General features: G+C 60.2%; 1 protein-coding gene across 3 annotated transcripts; it reads left to right on the plus strand.

Annotated features, from left to right (window-relative positions):
* The first annotated feature begins 794 nt into the window (after positions 1-794).
* CARMIL3 (capping protein regulator and myosin 1 linker 3) lies at positions 795-17,638 on the plus strand. Of its 3 annotated transcripts, none has more exons than XM_040227292.1 (40): positions 795-886; positions 2,323-2,417; positions 2,728-2,778; positions 2,877-2,936; positions 3,022-3,137; positions 3,348-3,445; positions 3,677-3,747; positions 3,847-3,920; positions 4,145-4,220; positions 4,299-4,387; positions 4,853-4,947; positions 5,179-5,265; positions 5,477-5,586; positions 5,719-5,796; positions 6,392-6,468; positions 6,548-6,652; positions 6,745-6,814; positions 7,233-7,314; positions 7,442-7,538; positions 7,688-7,742; positions 7,823-7,995; positions 8,237-8,305; positions 8,523-8,616; positions 8,702-8,800; positions 9,233-9,361; positions 9,537-9,650; positions 10,060-10,235; positions 11,160-11,247; positions 11,402-11,539; positions 11,819-11,882; positions 12,000-12,208; positions 12,605-12,708; positions 13,277-13,592; positions 13,885-14,013; positions 14,820-14,886; positions 14,990-15,079; positions 16,533-16,651; positions 16,737-16,917; positions 17,110-17,220; positions 17,340-17,638. In XM_040227292.1, exons 1-40 carry the CDS (start codon positions 847-849, stop codon positions 17,366-17,368), a joined length of 4,125 nt encoding a protein of 1,374 aa, XP_040083226.1. In that variant the 5' UTR covers positions 795-846; the 3' UTR covers positions 17,369-17,638. The 3 variants fall into 3 exon arrangements, with proteins under 3 accessions (XP_040083226.1, XP_040083227.1, XP_040083228.1); XM_040227293.1 differs by having other exon boundaries at positions 17,343-17,453; XM_040227294.1 differs by having other exon boundaries at positions 12,608-12,708; positions 17,343-17,453.
* The last annotated feature ends 291 nt before the right edge of the window (positions 17,639-17,929 follow it).

The following is a 17,929-nucleotide window of genomic DNA, read 5'->3' on the forward strand; positions in this document are numbered from 1 at the left end:
CAGTGTAGGTTGCATAGGTGTGATAGCCGAGCAGAGCGTAAGTCTGAGTGGACTGGATTCCCCTAGTACGTTCCCAGATGCTAAGTCTGGATCCTCCTAACCCTCCTCCTTGACTCCAGGACCTGAGCGTAATGCTGAGGGTGGAGGTGTTTGCAGAGCTTCCAGCTGGGAGGAGGTGGCACGGGAATTCCCAGGTGCTACTCTCGGCTCACACCCGCGGGGATGGTGCCAAGAACATCGCAGGGATCACCGAGGCTGGGCAAGCGGGGAAGGAAGGTCGAACTTCCCCAGATGTGGCCAGGTCCTCTCCTAGCATCGCCCTTGGCCGCAAGTTCCTTCCTTCGAGGGTCAGCGAGGACGAGCCAGAGGCGTCCAGAGCAAGCAGTGAAAAGGGAGGAGCCTGGCAACGATGACCCCGCGAGGGGTACCCAGGCCCACAAACAAAAGAAATAGGTTCTGCTGACGGTGCCAGAGGAGTGGATGACACGGAAAGTGAGGGCGCTGTGCCCCCGCCCGGGAGACAGCCCGGGCTCCAAGGCGACACGCACAGGGCGTCGCACGCGGGAGCCGGCGGGAGGGGTGGGCGCGAGCTCGCGCAGGGTCTCACGCGGCCCGGAGGCGCGGCGCGCATGCTCAATCCGGCACCTCTCCGGGCGGGGCGGGAGACCCGGCGCTCCGAGGCGGGGGGAGGAGCGCTCGCGCAGCCGCCCCTGACAGGAGCGGGCTCCGCGGCTACTGCAGCGCTCAGCGCCCGGGCCCTGCCGGAGCCGGGTCTAGCATGTGCCACGGCTCCCTGGCGGCGGTGACGGCGGCTCCTCTGCAGCAACAGCGGCAGCAGCGGCCGCCATGGCCAAGTCCAGCGCGGAGCTCACCCGCGAGCTGCAAGGTACGAGGCTGCGGTGGTCTCTGGGACGCTCCGTCCGGGAGCCTCCCAGCCCCAGTGCGTTCCTCCTCGCGGTACACCCCGGTCCCTCCGCCCCTCATGCATCCCGGTTCCAGGGCAGCCCCCTGCCCCTGCATCCCAGCTCGGGGCATCGCTGTCCCCAGAGCATCCTCTGCTGCCCTCTCGCCTCACCCGTCAGGACCTACCTGTCCCAGAGCCGCCCGTCCCGATCTTCAGTGACAGGTGCAGTCCCTTCACGCTCCCTGGGGCTGACTCTCAGCTATCCTGGCCCATCCCTAGGCGAAGCATCCAGTCGCCCCGCCGGAGAGTCCCCTTTCCCCCGCCGGGCGGGGCCAGGCCCGCCCCGCCGGGTGATGGGAGCTGCCCCAGGTCCTGACCGCCTCTGGGCTCAACACCCTCCCTCCTCCCGGCCCCGCCCCGGAACTGGCTCCAAAGAGCCCCTCAAGAAGCCGGGCTGTGCCCAGGCCAGTGGGGGCAAAGACGGGAGTCAGGGAAGAGGGCTTGGACTGGAGCTGAAACCGGGAGCAGGGTCTCTGCAGCTCACCTACAACAACCCCCATACCAGCCTGCCCCCTGCTCTCTACCCCCACACCCACACCTCAAGGCCTCTCCTGTTTGCCTGGTTCTCAGACTGTTCCAAACCAAGACCGGCCCCCCAGCGGAGCCACAACCCTGACCCTCAGAGGTGGGAGCACAGGCTAGCCCACGCAGAGACCAGGACTCTCAAGGATACTCAGAGGCATGCTACACCATGCCGATCTCGCACACCTCCAGAGGCACACAAGCACAGTTGTGAGATGTGTGTACACAGATCTTTACAGAAACTGCACACACACACACGCACGCACACACACTGGGATATCTGGATGATTCTCCAGCAGATGGATATGGGACTCATTTAAACACTAACTCCTTCCTACCTCCCTACCCCCCACCCACAGGAGAACTGGCTGGCTCTGTGCCCCTTTCACAACTGCAAGTACAGCATACTCATTCACACTTACCAATCCTCAACACAAGCTCCCTGGCATCTTCTTTACACACATAGTAAAAGGCAGACACCACACCAGACCATCAAGCATGTAGTGGGACACCCCCGCGCCCCTACACACTGACTCACTCTGTATGGGTTGACAGCTGCTGGAGTGTACGGGTTGGGAAAATCCTTCACACTCTCCCAGAGTGCCACCCAACTGCTGTCCCTCAACTCAGGGACATCAGAAGCCAGAGTTTTTTCCGTAGCACCCCTGCCTTTCTAATAGAAAAAGTTACCCAAGAAGGAAAGGTCTCAATTCCTGTTCTTCTTCATCTCTCTCTGATTCTCTCTCCTCCTCTCTGCCCCTGCCCCTGGAGGGCCTTGGGTATGTGGGGGCGGCTAGGGTAAGAGGGGCCCTGAGCAGCCTACTACCCACCTGCAGACAGCATCCGGAGGTGCCTGAGCCAAGGGGCTGTGCTCCAACAACATCGCGTGAAGCTGGAGACAAAGCCCAAGAAATTCGAGGACCGAGTACTGGTGAGGGACTGGACTGGGGGAGGGGAGGGGGAATCAAGGGCACCTGGGCTGGTAAGGGCAAGGAACCTGGGGGGCAAAGGAGACAGAGGTGGAGGAGTGCTGAGAAGACAGAGCCTGTGGGAGGGGGAGGCTGGACTGGCTGGATGTCCAGGAGCCTGGGGTAGGGCATAAGAGAGAAGCAGGGACTTTCAGAGCAGAAGGCCAGCTGGCAGGGGGTGCACACGGGCTGAGGGGGCTGACAGAGGGCAAGGGGACTACAGCCCAGGAAACTACCATTTGCTGCTGACGCTCTATTTTTCCCACTCTGAAGGCCCTGACCTCCTGGCGTCTCCACCTCTTCCCCCTTAAAGTCCCAGCCAAGGTGAGTTGGGCTGATGAGAACAGCCAGGGTGTCCTCCTCTGAGCCCAGCAGCCATGCCCTGACCAGGAGCTGCACATTCCCATGCCCTCACCCCTCAGGTGGAGAGCTCCTTCAATGTCCTAGAGATCCGCGCCTTCAACACGCTCAGTCAGAACCAGGTGAGCCCTGGAGCGTGAGCCCCTCTCCTGGGCCAGCAGGAGGAGGGAACCTGTGTCTGAGTCCCTGCTGCTCCCTCTCCCCCAGATCCTAGTGGAGACGGAGCGTGGCATCGTGAGCATGCGGCTGCCATCAGCTGAGAGCGTGGACCAGGTGACACGACATGTGAGCTCTGCCCTCTCCAAGGTCTGCCCTGGCCCTGGGTGAGTGGCAAAGGAGGAGTCTCTCAGGGATCAGACAATAAAGAAGCCCCCTCCCCCCTCCCTCCTTCCCCTGGTCCTGGGACCCTGTGACACCAAGGAGAAGAGCTCTCATGTCCCCAGTCCTGCTTTTCCTAGGGATCCAGAAGCTGTAACAGGAAGAATTGAGAGCCTCTTTCCACCCGTCTTGGGATGGATTTGTTGTTTTTCCAGGAGTCTAATCCGGCGTGGAAATGCAGACACCCCGGATGGGCCCCGAGACACATCCCCCAACTCTGAGACTTCCACATCCACCACCCACAGTGTCTGCGGTGAGCAGGGGCAGGCTCGAGGGAAAGGGGGCCTACACCACCCTGCCCCTTGCTCAGAGTCCTCTGTGGATAGGGCTTGAGGCTCCACAGCTCCCAGACCTCGGAGGTTCATGATGCTGCAGGAACCCAAGACACTGGCACATAAAATGACCTTGACCTTTCCTTGAACGCTCCAAGTCTCTGCCCCACCCCCTTAGCCTTTAAGGAGCCAGCCCATCTCCTGCCCCACAGGTGGCTTCTCTGAGACCTACGCTGCCCTGTGCGACTACAATGGGCTGCACTGCCGTGAAGAGGTGCAATGGGTGCGTTTGGGCCGGGACCTGGCAGGCGGGCAGGTGGGACCTGGAGGGAGGGGGCCAAGGAGGAGGGGAGCAGATGCGAGCCAGTTCCACCTCTCCAAGGATGTGGACACCATCTATCATGCCGAGGATAACCGAGAGTTCAATCTTTTGGATTTCAGCCACTTGGAGAGCCGGTAAGTAGATGGGATAGAGACTTAACCCCTCATTCTAGCCTCAGCCCAGCCCTGGCCCTTCTAGCCTCTCCCTTCTGGCCGCACCCAGCCTGGGCTCTGTCTCCCAGCCCCCACACCCACTGCCCTCCACCCATCTAGGCTTCCAACCACCCCATCCTTCGTCTCTTCTTTCCTGCCCCGGTCACCTGCTCACCACTTTCCTGCCCCCATCAATCTTCCCACAGAGACTTGGCCCTAATGGTGGCAGCCCTGGCCTACAACCAATGGTTCACCAAACTCTACTGCAAAGACCTGCGGCTGGTAGGGTCTCAGAGGAATGGGGGATGGGAGAGTGGTGCCCCCTCTGGCTCCTGACCACACAACCCCCTCTGCCCCCAGGGCTCTGAAGTGCTAGAACAGGTGCTACACACCCTGAGCAAGTCGGGGAGCCTTGAAGAGCTGGTGCTGGACAACGCCGGACTTAAGACGTGAGGCCAGCCTCCTCCTTGGGCAGTGGTGCCCCTTGATATAGTCTTAGGGTCCCAGAACCTCAGGACATGATGTAGGCCTCGTGATGTAGAACCATCTCATCCAGCTCCTCACTTTACAGAAGAGGAGACTGAGGCCCAAAGAGGGCACGCAGCAAGTCCCACCTAAGCCTCCCGACCCCCAGCTCCACGGCCTTCCCCAGTATCTCCGAGCCCCATCCCCTCCTGCCGTCAGCTGCAGAGCAGACTGACTACTCTGCTCCAGTCTCGAGGACCCACAGCCGGGCTTTGTCTCAGCACCGCTTCCCAGGTACTCCTGAGTGACAGCAGGCTCCCTGCAGGCCCTGAGCTGCTCCCCACCTGCGGGGACCGCTGACCATCGCAGCCCCAGCCAGGCAGGCAGATGGAGGAGGAGGGGAAGCCCAGAGCCTGGGACAAACACATCCTTCCTCCCCTTCCCTGAAGGGACTTTGTCCAGAAGCTGGCCGGGGTGTTTGGGGAGAACGGGAGCTGTGTGCTGCATGCCCTCACTCTGTCCCACAACCCCATCGAGGACAAGGGTGAGCCCCGGCCCTGAATCCTGCCCCCACCACAATGCAGACCCCCCCCCAGCCCAGCCCAGAGCCCAACCCAGGGCTGAACAGGGGCTCTCCAACCTGATGCCAGCCCCTATCCCAGTACCTTCATCCTAGACCCCAGGCCCACATTCCACTCAAGCCCCCTGTCTGACTATGCCGCCTGCCCCCACTGCCTATCTCTCAGGGAGCCCCCTTTCTCTCTCCACTCCCCAGGTTTCCTCAGTCTGAGCCAGCAGCTCCTCTGCTTTCCCACAGGCCTCACCAAACTGTGCCTGGCCAAGACTGCCATCTCCCCTCGAGGTACTTGCCCCGGGACCCCTGATCTCTGGCCCCTGACCCCTCCCCCACCCTGTACTACCTGGGTATCAAGTCCCAGAGGCCCCACCCATGCACATGGCATCCCAAGGATCACAGAAGGGACAGGAGCACAGCTGGGGAGTGGGGAAGAGTTGTGTGCAAGGGGGAGAGGTGGGGATGGGGGCCAACCCAGCCCAGTGCCCGCTGTGCTCAGGGCTCCAAGCGCTGGGCCAGACCTTTGGGGCCAACCCGGCCTTTGCCAGCTCCCTCCGGTACCTGGACCTGAGCAAGAACCCTGGGCTGCTCGCCACCGACGAGGCCAATGTGAGTCCATGAACGGCGCCTCAAGTCCCTGCAGACATACACTTAGGGCCTGGAGTCTCTGCCCTTTAGCCCTGGGGAGGGGAGGGGCTCTGTCACCCCTCCCCTGCAGCCCCCTCTGTCCTTCCTTCCCAGGCCCTCTACAGTTTCCTGGCCCAGCCCAATGCCCTGGTACACCTGGACCTGGCGGGGACCGACTGCACCATCGACTCGGTGAGGGGTTGGTGATGGGGGCGCCAGCCTGCAGGGACTTGGGGAGGCCAGGGTGGGTCTCTGCCTCACCTTGTACACTCTGGTCTCTGTACTCTCTTTGAGTACAGAGGTGGGCCAAGCTGGCAGGATGGCTTCAGGTTCAGCAAAATTCCAAAGTGATCCCAAAGCTCACCCCCGTGTGGCACTTTGTCTGTGTGCTGCCCAAGGTTGTGCTGGCTGTGCCTGAAAGCCAGCCTGGATCCATCCCCTGGCTGTGCACCCCAACCCAGGGCTGAGTCCCCACGGAGGAAAGGACTCCTTCCCTAACTTGAACCAGCCACCTTATAAGCCTGTGGTGGCCGTGGCTTTAACACACCCACTGCCTATGAGCCTCTCACACCCCTGGGGCCAGGCAGGTGGGTGGGAGGAGACCCACTTTCCACAGAGGGGAAACTGAGGCTTGAAGAGGCTAAGTGGGGCAGGCACAGCGGGACTTGCACAGACTGACCACAGAGGGTGAGGCGCCAGGACCTTGGTGGGGTTGGAGGAGGGAGTCCTCACTGCCCCTCCCGGCAGCCCTCCCAGCCCTGTGAGACGCGCCCTGTCTCTCCCACAGCTTCTGGGCGCCCTGCTCCACGGCTGCTGCTCCCACCTCACCTACCTCAACCTGGCACGAAACAGCTGCTCCCACAGGTGGGAGCGCAGGGGTGTGGGGAGGGGAGGGGCACGCCATGGACACCCCCTCCTTTGCTGACCAGAGACATCTCCGCAGGAAGGGCCGGGAGGCACCCCCGGCCTTCAAGCAGTTCTTCAGCAGCGCCTACACTCTGAGCCACGTCAACCTGTCGGCCACGAGGCTGCCCCTGGAGGCCCTCAGGTCGGGTGGGTGCAGGGTTGGGGGCGTCCAAGGGGGAGCCCTGGGAGAAGGGGCGAAGGGTAAAGGTGGGCCCGCTGACCTTCCTCCCACAGGGCGCTGCTCCAGGGCCTGTCCCTCAACAGTCACCTCAGCGATCTGCACCTGGACCTCAGCAGCTGTGAGGTGGGCCCTCCTTCCCCTGCCATTCATCTCTCTGACCTGAGTCAAGCTCTGACTCCCTGTTGCCTCTGCACTACCCCTCTGCAGCCCCACAACCTGACCACACCTCCACTCTTCCTAGAGGTCATTTCCAGTCTCCGGTATCCCCTCCCTGACCGCTTGGGGATAGGAAATACCAGGCTTTCCCAGCAGATGGCAGGAGCAGGCTGTCTCCAGAGCACTGGCTCAGAGATTTTTCTGGCTGAAGGAAGGGAAGAGCCCCGGGGAAGGATCTGGTGTGAAGCGGCCTCCTGATTTCACTCCCCGAGACCCGATTTGACCTTGAATCCTGGCGTGACTCCTCTTATCTCTGAGCATTAGAGGGGCCCTATCTTCCACCCCACTCCCTGCCTCCTGCCTCACCCTCACTGTGTCCCTACAGCTTCGCTCAGCTGGAGCCCAAGCTTTGCAGGAGCAGCTGGGGGCTGTCACCTGTGTGGGCAGCCTGGATCTGTCAGACAATGGTGAGTGGGGGCCCCTCCCTTCCTGGGGGCCAGGGCGGGACAGGGGCCTGGAGCCTGGGGAAGAAACGCTCAGATGACTCCAGTGAGCCTCGGGCCTCAAGTTCAGGCCTCCCCATCTACCGGCCAGGGTTCGACTCGGACCTCCTGACACTGGTGCCTGCGCTTGGGAAGAACAAGTCTCTCAAGCACCTGTTCCTGGGCAAGAACTTCAACGTCAAGGCCAAGTGAGGCCCCCTCCCTATACCCGCAGACCCCCGCTCCATCGTCGGCCTATCCTTTCGGCTCACTGTATCACCCCTGAGCACCTTTCTGCTGCTCCAGTAGCATGACCCCAGCCCCCTCCCCTCCTACTCTGAGCCCCGACTCCCCACAGGACCCTGGAGGAGATCCTCCACAAGCTGGTACAGCTGATCCAGGAAGAGGATTGTGTGAGTGCCAGGGCCTGGGAGGGGAACTGCAGTGACGGGGGCTGCAGGGACTGGGTCCAACCCCCTACTTGCCCACACAGTCCCTGCAGTCACTGTCGGTGGCAGACTCCCGGCTGAAGCTTCGCACCAGCATCCTCATCAATGCCCTGGGCAGCAACACCTGCCTGGCGAAGGTGGATTTGAGCGGCAATGGCATGGAGGACATCGGGGCCAAGATGCTGTCTAAGGCCCTGCAGATAAACTCCTCCCTCAGGTGGGGCCCACACCTCGACCCTCTCACCTGGAGCCCCAGCCCTCCCCCAAACACACATACGTGCCCTCCCTACTACCTCACTGCTTATACCCCAGTTTCCAGGAGACCCTTAGTCCCAGGACTATCTCTGAGTCAGCCTCATTAACCAGGAAAGGTGGGAGGGCTCCCGGCAGGGCTGTCCCTGCTCCCTAAGAGAGGCCCAGTAGGAGGGGTAACAAGCTGATGCTCGCCCTTTCCCCAGAACTATCCTCTGGGATCGGAACAATACATCCACCCTGGGCTTTCTGGACATTGCGAGGGCCCTGGAGAGGTGAGTAGGCTAGGGCCCTGCCCTAACCAAGCCCCCGGCCTCCCTGTATCTGGATCCAGCCTGAACTTCACAAGCCCCAATCCAGTGCATCTGACCTAATTGCATAGAAACGTTAAGGAGGACCATGGAGGGACATGGTCAGCAAGAGCGGGGTGTGGGTAGCAGGAGCCTGCCCTGCCCCCTCCTCCCCACCCAGCTGTGCCACTCTGTCCCACAGCAACCACACGCTGCGCTTCATGTCCTTCCCAGTGAGCGATATCTCCCAAGCCTACCGCAGCGCCCCCGAGCGCACCGAGGATGTCTGGCAGAAGGTGGTAGCCTGAGCAGGGTGGATCCCCGGGGGCAGGGGCCAGCCCGCTTGCCCTGGTCCTGACCCCACCCACCCATCATCTCTAGATCCAGTGGTGCCTGGTGAGGAACAATCACTCCCAGACATGCCCCCAGGAGCAGGCCTTCAGGCTGCAGCAGGGCCTGGTGACCAGCAGCGCCGAGCAAGTAAACGTTTCCCTCGGGGACATGGGGGCGCACGTGGGCATGCGGGGAGCACAGGGGTGATTTGCTGGAGTGCAGGGTGGGGTGGGGAGGGGTCAGGAGAGAGGCATCCTGAGGTGCCTACAGCTGGACTGAGCGTGTGAGAGAGCAAGCAGAACGGACGTGCAGAACGTGGGCCCCAACATGAGAGAACATGTGGGCAAACAGCAGGGGTCTCAGACAAGGGGTCCCAGGACTGTGGGAGCTCTGCTGAGTATTCAAGAACAGCCTCCCAAGAAGAGGAGGGGACAGGCCATCGGCAGACGTCACCCTTGCCCCGTCAGTGGCGGCACCAGCAACATGGTCCAAGGGAGCCCAGAAATGGGGCACCCAGGGCCCACCTGGGAAGGTGAAGAGGGGGGGGTCCCCCCTGACACTCCTGCCCCTGTGCTGTAGATGCTGCAGCGACTGTGTGGACGGGTGCAGGAGGAGGTCCGGGCCCTGAGGCTGTGCCCCCTGGAGCCTGTGCAAGACGAGCTGCTCTATGCCCGGGATCTCATCAAGGATGCCAAGAACTCCCGGGCGGTGAGCGTTCTGCAGTCCTGCCCTCCCTTGACAGTCTGGAGAGCACAGGAAGGCTACATGCCAACCCAGGAGCATCCAGCCCCTGCCCCGTGCATCTACCCTTCTAGCCCAGGGCCCCCAGGGACCCAGCAAGGCCCAATTCTGGCTTTCTGATCAGACCCTGTTCCTTCTCCAGCTGTTTCCCAGCCTCTACGAGCTGGGCCACATGCTGGCCAATGATGGGCCTGTGCGGCAGAGGCTGGAGTCAGTGGCCAGTGAGGTGTCCAAGGCTGTGGACAAGGAGCTGCAGGCAAGTCCCAGGGGAGGAGCCCAGTGCTGACCGAGGCCCTTAGCCGAGGGCAGAGGTCAGTATAGGGGGATTACTGTGGGCGAGAAGGAAGTGCAGAAGACCACCTACACGCCCACTGCCCCAGGTATTGCCAGAAAATTGGGCTTGGATGTTTGCTGCTCCTTTCAGCCTTAGCCCCTGAACTCTGACCTCTCCCTCTGGACTCTGATCCTTAGACTGACTCTCCCCTGTCCATGTGTCCATGTGGTGGGATGGCAGGAACACTGACCAGGATGTGGGGAGGCCTGAGTGTCCAGGGCTCTGCTGCTAACCTGCCCTGTGACCTTGATGAGCTAGACACGCTGCAGTCTCTTCTGTTGTGGGGCCAGCCCTGACCTTGGGGCTCTGGCCTCCTTTCCTCCCACGCTAGGTGATCCTGGAGTCCATGGTCAGCCTGACGCAGGAATTATGCCCCGTGGCCATGCGGGTGGCCGAAGGGCACAACAAGATGCTGAGCAACGTGGCCGAGCGTGTCACCGTGCCCCGGAACTTCATCCGTGGGGCACTACTGGAGCAGGCGGGACAGGATATTCAGAACAAGCTGGAGTGAGAGGCAGGGGCGGGGCTGGGACAGGCTGGACTTGGCCTTGAGCACTTAGGGACTCCGGGGCCCAGCTATCAGCAATGAATAATGAATGACAATCTCCATTATAAGAGATGAATCTTTAACCAACTGCAACCTTGCTATTTAGGGTCTGACTGGTCTTTGCCCTAGAAATGTAAATGCTGAGCTGGGGTTTAGGAGTCCAGACAGTGCACACAGGTGTACACATACACACAGCTACACACAGACCCCAGGAGTTGACCTCTAGAAACAAAGCACAGCCTCCTCAGAGGAAGGGGCAAAGAATACGGGTACATGGACTGCACTGCCTATCCCCCCAAGTTTTCGTGGCCCCTAGAGCACTCTTTCATTCCAGTCTGGGTACCACCTCTCAAGACAAGGAAACGAAGGAAAATTATAACGCAAACCCGTGAAATAGGCAAGCTCAAGAAGTACTGGTTCCTGCTCTTACAGCAGTTGTTGCTGTTCAGTCACTCAGTTGTGTCCAGCTCTTTGCAACCCCTTGGACTGCAGCACTCCAAGCATCCCTGTCCTTTACTATCTCCTGGAGTTTGCTCACACTCGTGTCCATTGAGTCAATGATGCCAGCTGAGGCCAGCAGAATTCACTCAGCAACTCAGCTTACCTCTCTCTGTTGCCCTGGAGCTCCAGGGGCCTGACTCAGAGCCCCCGTGCTCCTCCTTCCCCTCGGTTCCTTTTTGTCCACCCTCCTCATCCACACACCCCTAGGCTGGAAGGGCTGTGGGTGGAGCTGAGTGGTAGACCCAGGGTACTTTGTACAGCAGCTGTGTTCTCTGTGGGCAGCCAGGGCAGCTGACCCACTCCCTCAGGCATCTGGGAAAGGCTGGGGCAGAGACTCCGAGGTGGGGAGTGGGGAGCTGAGTAGCTTCCCCCTATGCCCACAGTGAAGTGAAGCTCTCAGTCGTCACCTACTTGACCAACTCCATAGTAGACGAGATCCTGCAGGAGCTATACCACTCCCACAAGAGCCTGGTAAGACTTCTGAGCCTCCACCAGGCCCAGGGAGGCCCTCTACGCCATCCCACATCAGCCCACCTGCCCCCCCAACCCTCCCCATCAAGATCCTGGGAGGCGGGCAACCTCCTTGGGATCTTGATCTTCCTTGTTCACACCTGTCCTTCCCTAGGCCCGACACCTGGCCCAGCTAAGAACATTGTCAGATCCACCAGGGGGGCCAGGCCAAGGGCAAGATCTGTCCTCCCGAGGCCGAGGCCGGAACCATGACCACGAGGAGACCACAGATGATGAGCTTGGAACCAACATCGTGAGCACCCCCACTCCCCTCCTTAACCTTGGTCCTGCCCCTGAACCTGCAAACCACCGTCCCTTTCTACGTCCCTGGACTCCACCCTCTGCCCCACACTGGGTCTCATCCCCTCACCCCGATCCCGCCCAGCCTCTTCCCTCGTCCCATTGCCTCGGCTGCCTGAGGACAGGGAGCCAGGATGGACTCTAAAGAGAAGACTTCATGTGGAATGGGAGGCTCCAGGTGAGTCTCCTGGGACTTGCCACCTGGCCCCATCACGTGCCTCCCTCTCTGCAGGACACCATGGCCATCAAAAAGCAGAAACGCTGCCGCAAGATCCGGCCAGTGTCTGCCTTCATTAGTGAGTCTTCCAGCCTCCGTGCTAATGGCACTGATTCTGTTTCTTTTATCTCTGCCTCTCCAGCCTACTCTCTCCCCAGCCCTCCTGCTAGTCCCTCTAACGCTGCTGTCCCCACAGGTGGGAGCCCTCAGGACATGGAAAGTCAGCTGGGGAGCCTGGGAATCCCCCCTGGCTGGTTCTCAGGACTCGGGAGCAGCCAGCCCGAAGCTAGTGGTTCCTGGGAAGGTCTATCCGAGCTGCCCACTCATGGCTATAAACTAAGGCATCAAACACAAGGGCGGCCCCGGCCCCCCAGGACCACCCCTCCAGGACCTGGTCGGCCCAGTGTGAGTCCCTAAGGCCTCACCAGAGGACCGACTTCACTTAGCAATGCCAGAGCCAGGGACTCTAGCTCTAGGACACCAATGCCAGAGGTCCTAGCCTTGTGGGATTGGGCAGGGGCCCGGGCAGGGGCCCAGGCATGCCACGGAACAGAGGAGGGAGTATCCAGATTGGACTGAGCTAGACCTGGTCACCGATAGGAAATCTGTCTGCTGGACAGTGGCAGTTCTCATTTTGGTGAGAGTCAAGAGCTGCCAAGCTTGAGATACTCATGTAGCCTGAAGTCTGTGTTTGTGTGGGGTCAGGAGGAGGCAAGGTCAAGTCCCAGGGGGCTGGCCTTGAACAGAGGGGAGGAGAGCTTCCTCACTCAGATAATATATCCTACAGGACTTTCCTCCCAGCAGGCACCAGTACCTGGGACCCGTCAGGAGAACGGAATGGCCACCCGCCTGGATGAGGGGCTAGAGGACTTCTTCAGCAGAAGAGTCATGGATGAAAGCTCCAGGTGCAGCATCCAGGCACACCCCCAGTTTCAGCAGGCCCCGAGGCCCTAGAAAAGCTCTTGTGTCCACCCACCTCCCAGGGAGCTTTCTCCAGTGGCAGTCTCTCTGGGACACGTCCCCCTACATTCTCTTTCTTCCCCACCCAGCCCTTAGTTCTCATGTTCTCTGAATCTCCTCAGGACAGCTGGAAGGAACCACGAGAGTGGGATTGCAGGAGTTGGGGGTTGGGTAGCAGGACCTGGGATGGGATGAGAGTGGTACCAGGCCTGGAGGGGACATGCTGTCACTGTCCTGCACAGACGCCCCAGCCTCTCTCCTGAAGGAAATGGGTCACTTGGAGAGGCTGAGAGGAGGTGGGGGAAGGGGTCCCTGGGAGGAAAGAGACTGCTGGAGGGTTAGGACAGGAAAGGTGAGGACACCATCCCCTGGGAATATGTAGACAGAGTTATGGAGCAGCAGGGAAGACTAGATGAGAGAGAGTGGGGGATTCTGAGAACCACCAACGACCTCAGCATCTGGCACTGGGCTCTCCCCATGACTTTGTCACTAACTCACCCCGACCCTGCCCAGCTACCCCCGGACTCTGAGGACCCTGCGTCCAGGCCTGTCCGAACCGCCACTGCCTCCACTCCAGAAGAAAAGGCGCCGAGGCCTGTTTCACTTTCGCCGGCCCCGGAGCTTCAAGGGGGACAGGGGACCAGGCTCCCCCACCACTGGGCTTCTCCTCCCTCCTCCCCCACCCCCACCTCCAACTCAGGAGAGCCCCCCCAGCCCAGATCCCCCCAGCCTTGGCAATAACTCCTCCCCCTGCTGGAGCCCCGAGGAGGAATGCAGCCTCCTCCCAACATTTGGCGGGAGCCGGGGGCCTTCCTTCCGCAGGAAGACGGTAAGTGAAGCAGGGGCTCTGAGTCCTGGTTTGCTGCCCCCACACAGCCCATCCACCCCAGGCAATTAGTGGCAGGATGCTAGAACTAGGGGTCAGGAGAACTTTGTCATCCCAGGTCTCCACTCCTTGGCTCCTTGGGCTAAGCCTGGTGACCCAGACTCCCAGCATGCAAATGAGGGCAGTGGAAGGACTCCTCAGAGGGTCTGGGTAGGGCTTCCAGACAGGGGACTTGGAGAAGTAAGGAGCCCCTTCTCCATAAGAAACTGCTTCTAAACCTGTAACCTTGTTCCAGGGCACTGAGGGGGCAGAGCCTGGGGAGGGAGGCCAGGCCCCCGGGACAGCACAGCAGCTGAGGGTCCACGGTGTCGCCCTTCCTGGGTTGGGAAGAGCCAAGGGTTGGAGTTTCGATGGGAAACGAGAGGTGAGAGGAGCCCAGGGTGGCAAACTGGGGGTCCTGCAGGTCCCTGCTTACCCCCCTCCCCTCCCCATGGGCCTAACCCCTCTGCTCCCCATGGGCCTGCCCCCTCCCCTCCCCATGGACCTGCCCCCCTCCTCTCCCCATGGGCCTGCCACCCTCCCCTCCCCATGGGCCTGCCACCCTCCCCTCCCCATGGGCCTGCCCCCCTCCCCTCCCCATGGGCCTGCTCCCCTCCCCTCCCCATGGACCTGTGGTTGGTAGGTCTGTGGAGAGAGCAGCGCTTTGTAGAGGAAGGTGTGTGTTGTGGCTCTGCCCCTACACTTGGTGCCAAACCCTGGACAAGTCACTTAACCTTCCGGAGCCTCTGTTTCCTTGTAAAGTGTGTGGCCCCAAAAATACTTAACTTCTAGAGCGGCTTCCCAAATTTTAGTGACTTGATCACCAGCTTTATGACTGCTTTAACCTTATCCACATACCATGGCATTATTAGATAACATTTTTATTGAAATCAACTCACCTTTTTAAACTCAATCTGGACCTAAGCATTATCATCTTTTAAAATCACAGGCTTGTACTAGTCATGTTTTTTCTATGACACATAAAATAAACACATATTAAAATAACAGTATATTCATTCATGTAAACCATTTCTTATGTCCCCTAGGGATGGTATGGGTATCATTCTTTGAGGAAAAGAGTCTGAGTGTCTAGAGACCAATGACATGAGATGCTAGAGCAGAAGCCCCTTGCTAACTGCAGTCCCCACACGGAAGAGACTTTTTTATGACCTGACTCAGCTGTCCTTTCAGGGCACAGGCCCAGACCTGGAGGGCAGCGTCCAGGCTTGGCAGAAACGGCGTTCTTCAGATGATGCAGGTGAGAATGGGCGCCCTCACTTCCTTCCTTTGACCCCGCTCTCAGAGCCCCACCTAACATGCGTTTCCCCCTCTCCCTTTCCCACCCTCTCCTTCCACTCTAGGGCCTGGAGCCTGGAAGCCCCCGCCGCCCCCCCAAAGCACCAAGCCGAGCTTCAGCGCCATGCGCCGAGCAGAGGCCACGTGGCACATAGGTATGGAAAGCCTCTTTCCTGGCAGCAGCTCTGAAGGCCCGAGTGTGTCCAAACAGACAAGCCGATCAAGGTGGGGCAATACAATGTCAACTCTGTGAAGATGCTTCAGGGTATTTATAAAACTACATCCAAAAAAAACAAACCACCCTGTCCAAAGAAAGGCCCCACGGAACAAAAGTGCTTTGCCAGGCTGAGCCAACGGGAACAAAACTTTATGGATGGTCGCAGAGGATTCTCTAGAGCAGGGGCCATCAGCAGAATGGTACCCTACATATAGAAGGCCTCTCTCTGTGCCTCAGCTAGGGAAATGGTGGGCAGTACCCACCGGGTCCACCTCAAACATTCCAGTCTCCTCCACAAATATCTCACCAGACCATCCTCTGCCCACACAGAAAGGTACCAACCAGAAGGGGCAGACACCCTGGGTGTTCAATTGGGCTCAGCCACCACCCGTAGTGTTGACCTCAAACAAGTAATTTACCTTCCAGAATAAAGGGTGGGGGATCATAGTATGACACCTTCCTTCTGCTGGGTTCAGAGCACCTTTCATTTAGGGAGCCGCTAACGGAAAACCAGTCACCTTGGCATCATTCTCAGTTCCCACAGGCCTGGAATGTGACCCTCCAACAATATTGACAGGGACAAATCTCCCTGGAGAGGTTGACACTCCTTTCCCTCCTCCACTCCCACCCCAGGGCTAGGGCATGAGGGTGCCCTGCAGAGCTAGGCTGGCCTGAGGCTTGGCAATGCCTGGGCACCTGCCCCATCCTCCAAGGCCAACACATCACCTGGACATCTTCCCTGATGATCCCGTCCCATAAGCAGACTAATTAAGACACCCGAAGAGGGGTTCCAGCTTTCATTTAGGAGACCATGGTTGTGGGGGATGGGGTGCTCCCCCCTGTCCGCCCCTCCCCCCAACACACACCTACTGCCAGCACCTTCCAGGTCTTCCTTACCTGCACCTCACAGATACACACACAGACAGTCCCATCCACGTGACATATCCTGGGGTCTGGAGTGCATAAAGCTACAAGGTGGGGCTAGGGTGCGGTGAGAATGCCAGGCACCTCTCCTCCAGATTCACTGCCTAAATCAGACTGTCAGAGAGTCCTAGGAAGGCCAGGCTGCAGCCTTGGCAGGGCCCCGGGGCACTGCAGCCCTGGATGGACAACCATGCCTATGAACCCAGCAGGCCCCAGACCTGGCTCTGTCCCTGCTCTTCAAGAGGGTCAGCCCGATCTCCCTGCAGAAGTGACAGGCTCAGGAGGATCCTGGGGACCAAGGGCAAAGGAAACTGGAGAGCAGAAGGCGACATCCAAGGCAGAGACGTAGGAGCAGAGGGGCTTGGAGGGGAAAGTCCTGGCCTTCAGGGCTTTACAGGGGCAGGGGACTGGGAGGGCTATGCAAGGATGTCTTTTCCTGCAGTTTCTCCTCTCTTCCTATCCCCCAGCTGAGGAGAGCGCCCCCAACCACAGCTGCCAGAGCCCCAGCCCAGCCTCCCAAGATGGGGAGGAGGAAAAGGAGGGGGCTGTCTTCCCAGAGAGGACGGTTCCCACCAGGAATGCTAAGGTGAGAGCCAGCAAGGCAGTGGGGAAGGACCTCTGATGAAGCAAAAGGACAAACTAATTGACCCAGCCTCCTCCTTCTTTGCCAGCTGCAGGACCCTCCATTAGCTCTGAAGCCCCCCAAGCCCGTGGCTGTTCCAAGGGGCCGCCGACCTCCACAGGAGCCAGGGGGCCGGGAGGAGGTCGAGACTGGGGGTGCAGCCCCAGGAATGAACAAACCCCGGCTGCGGCTGGGCTCACAGCAAGACCAAGAGGAGCCTGAGATCCAAGGTGTGCCACCTGCTAGAGGGGCTGTGGGTACCTCTGGGGCCTCCCTGCCCACCCCCCCGTCAGGTCCCTTCCTGGGCACAGGATGAGTGGCAGACAGCCAGGAGCCACGGCCTGGGTGAGCGCCCGGCCTGGGTGAGCGCCCAGCCCGGGAGCCCCACTCACATGCCAGGCCTGCCTTGACTGTCATTGCAGGGCCCCCAGATCCAGGCCGCCGGACTGCCCCCCTGAAGCCTAAGCGGACACGGCGGGCGCAGTCCTGTGACAAGCTGGAACCTGACAGAAGACAGCCCCCTGACCCCACAGGTGCCAGAGGGGCGGTGAGAGGGTGGTCCCCTTGCCCACCCATCCATCTGACGCAGCGCCCCTGCACGGGGCAGCTGGCTCTCCTTGCTGGGGAGACAGGGTTCCCTGGATTTTCCCAGCAGGAACCAGCGAGCCGGGAGCAGACTGACAGCCGCTACGGCACCCTCCCCAGCCCTCCTCTCGACATGTGCCTCGCAAGGACTCCGACCCCCACCCACCCCCACACCCCCAAGCCCCTCTGCCAGCCTCTGTCCCAGGGGTGCAGGATGAGGCACGGGGAACCAGAAGTGGGGGAGCAGCCTGGAGAGAGGGAGGCTCTGCTTGCTCTGCAGATCTCCTCTCCTGGGAGGGCGGATCTGTCCCTCCATCCCCAGGGGCTCTCTCTCCACTTGTATAGAATAAAAAAACAAAATCACTGCCTGCCTGAGTCTCTGTTGTCTTCCTCATTCTCTGCTCCCATTCCCTCAATCCCCTACAGTGGGGAAAAGTAGGGACCACCCCCCCAGAGATGGGGCTAGAGCTCTAAGGGAAGAGGCAGGAAAGACTGGAGAGCTGCTGGATGGGAGGGGACTCAGAAGCCCCCAGACAGGGGCATGTCATTTGCAGGGTCTGGACTGAAAGCTGGCTGCAGAAGGGGCCAAGGTGGCAGAAAGCAGCCTCAGTGTGTGTTGGGCTTTGCGGAGGTACAGTGGGACTGGGGAGGTCCTGG

This window comes from Oryx dammah, unplaced genomic scaffold (genome assembly GCF_014754425.2).
Source record: "Oryx dammah isolate SB20612 unplaced genomic scaffold, SCBI_Odam_1.1 HiC_scaffold_26, whole genome shotgun sequence".
NCBI classification, from domain to species: Eukaryota; Metazoa; Chordata; class Mammalia; order Artiodactyla; family Bovidae; genus Oryx; species Oryx dammah.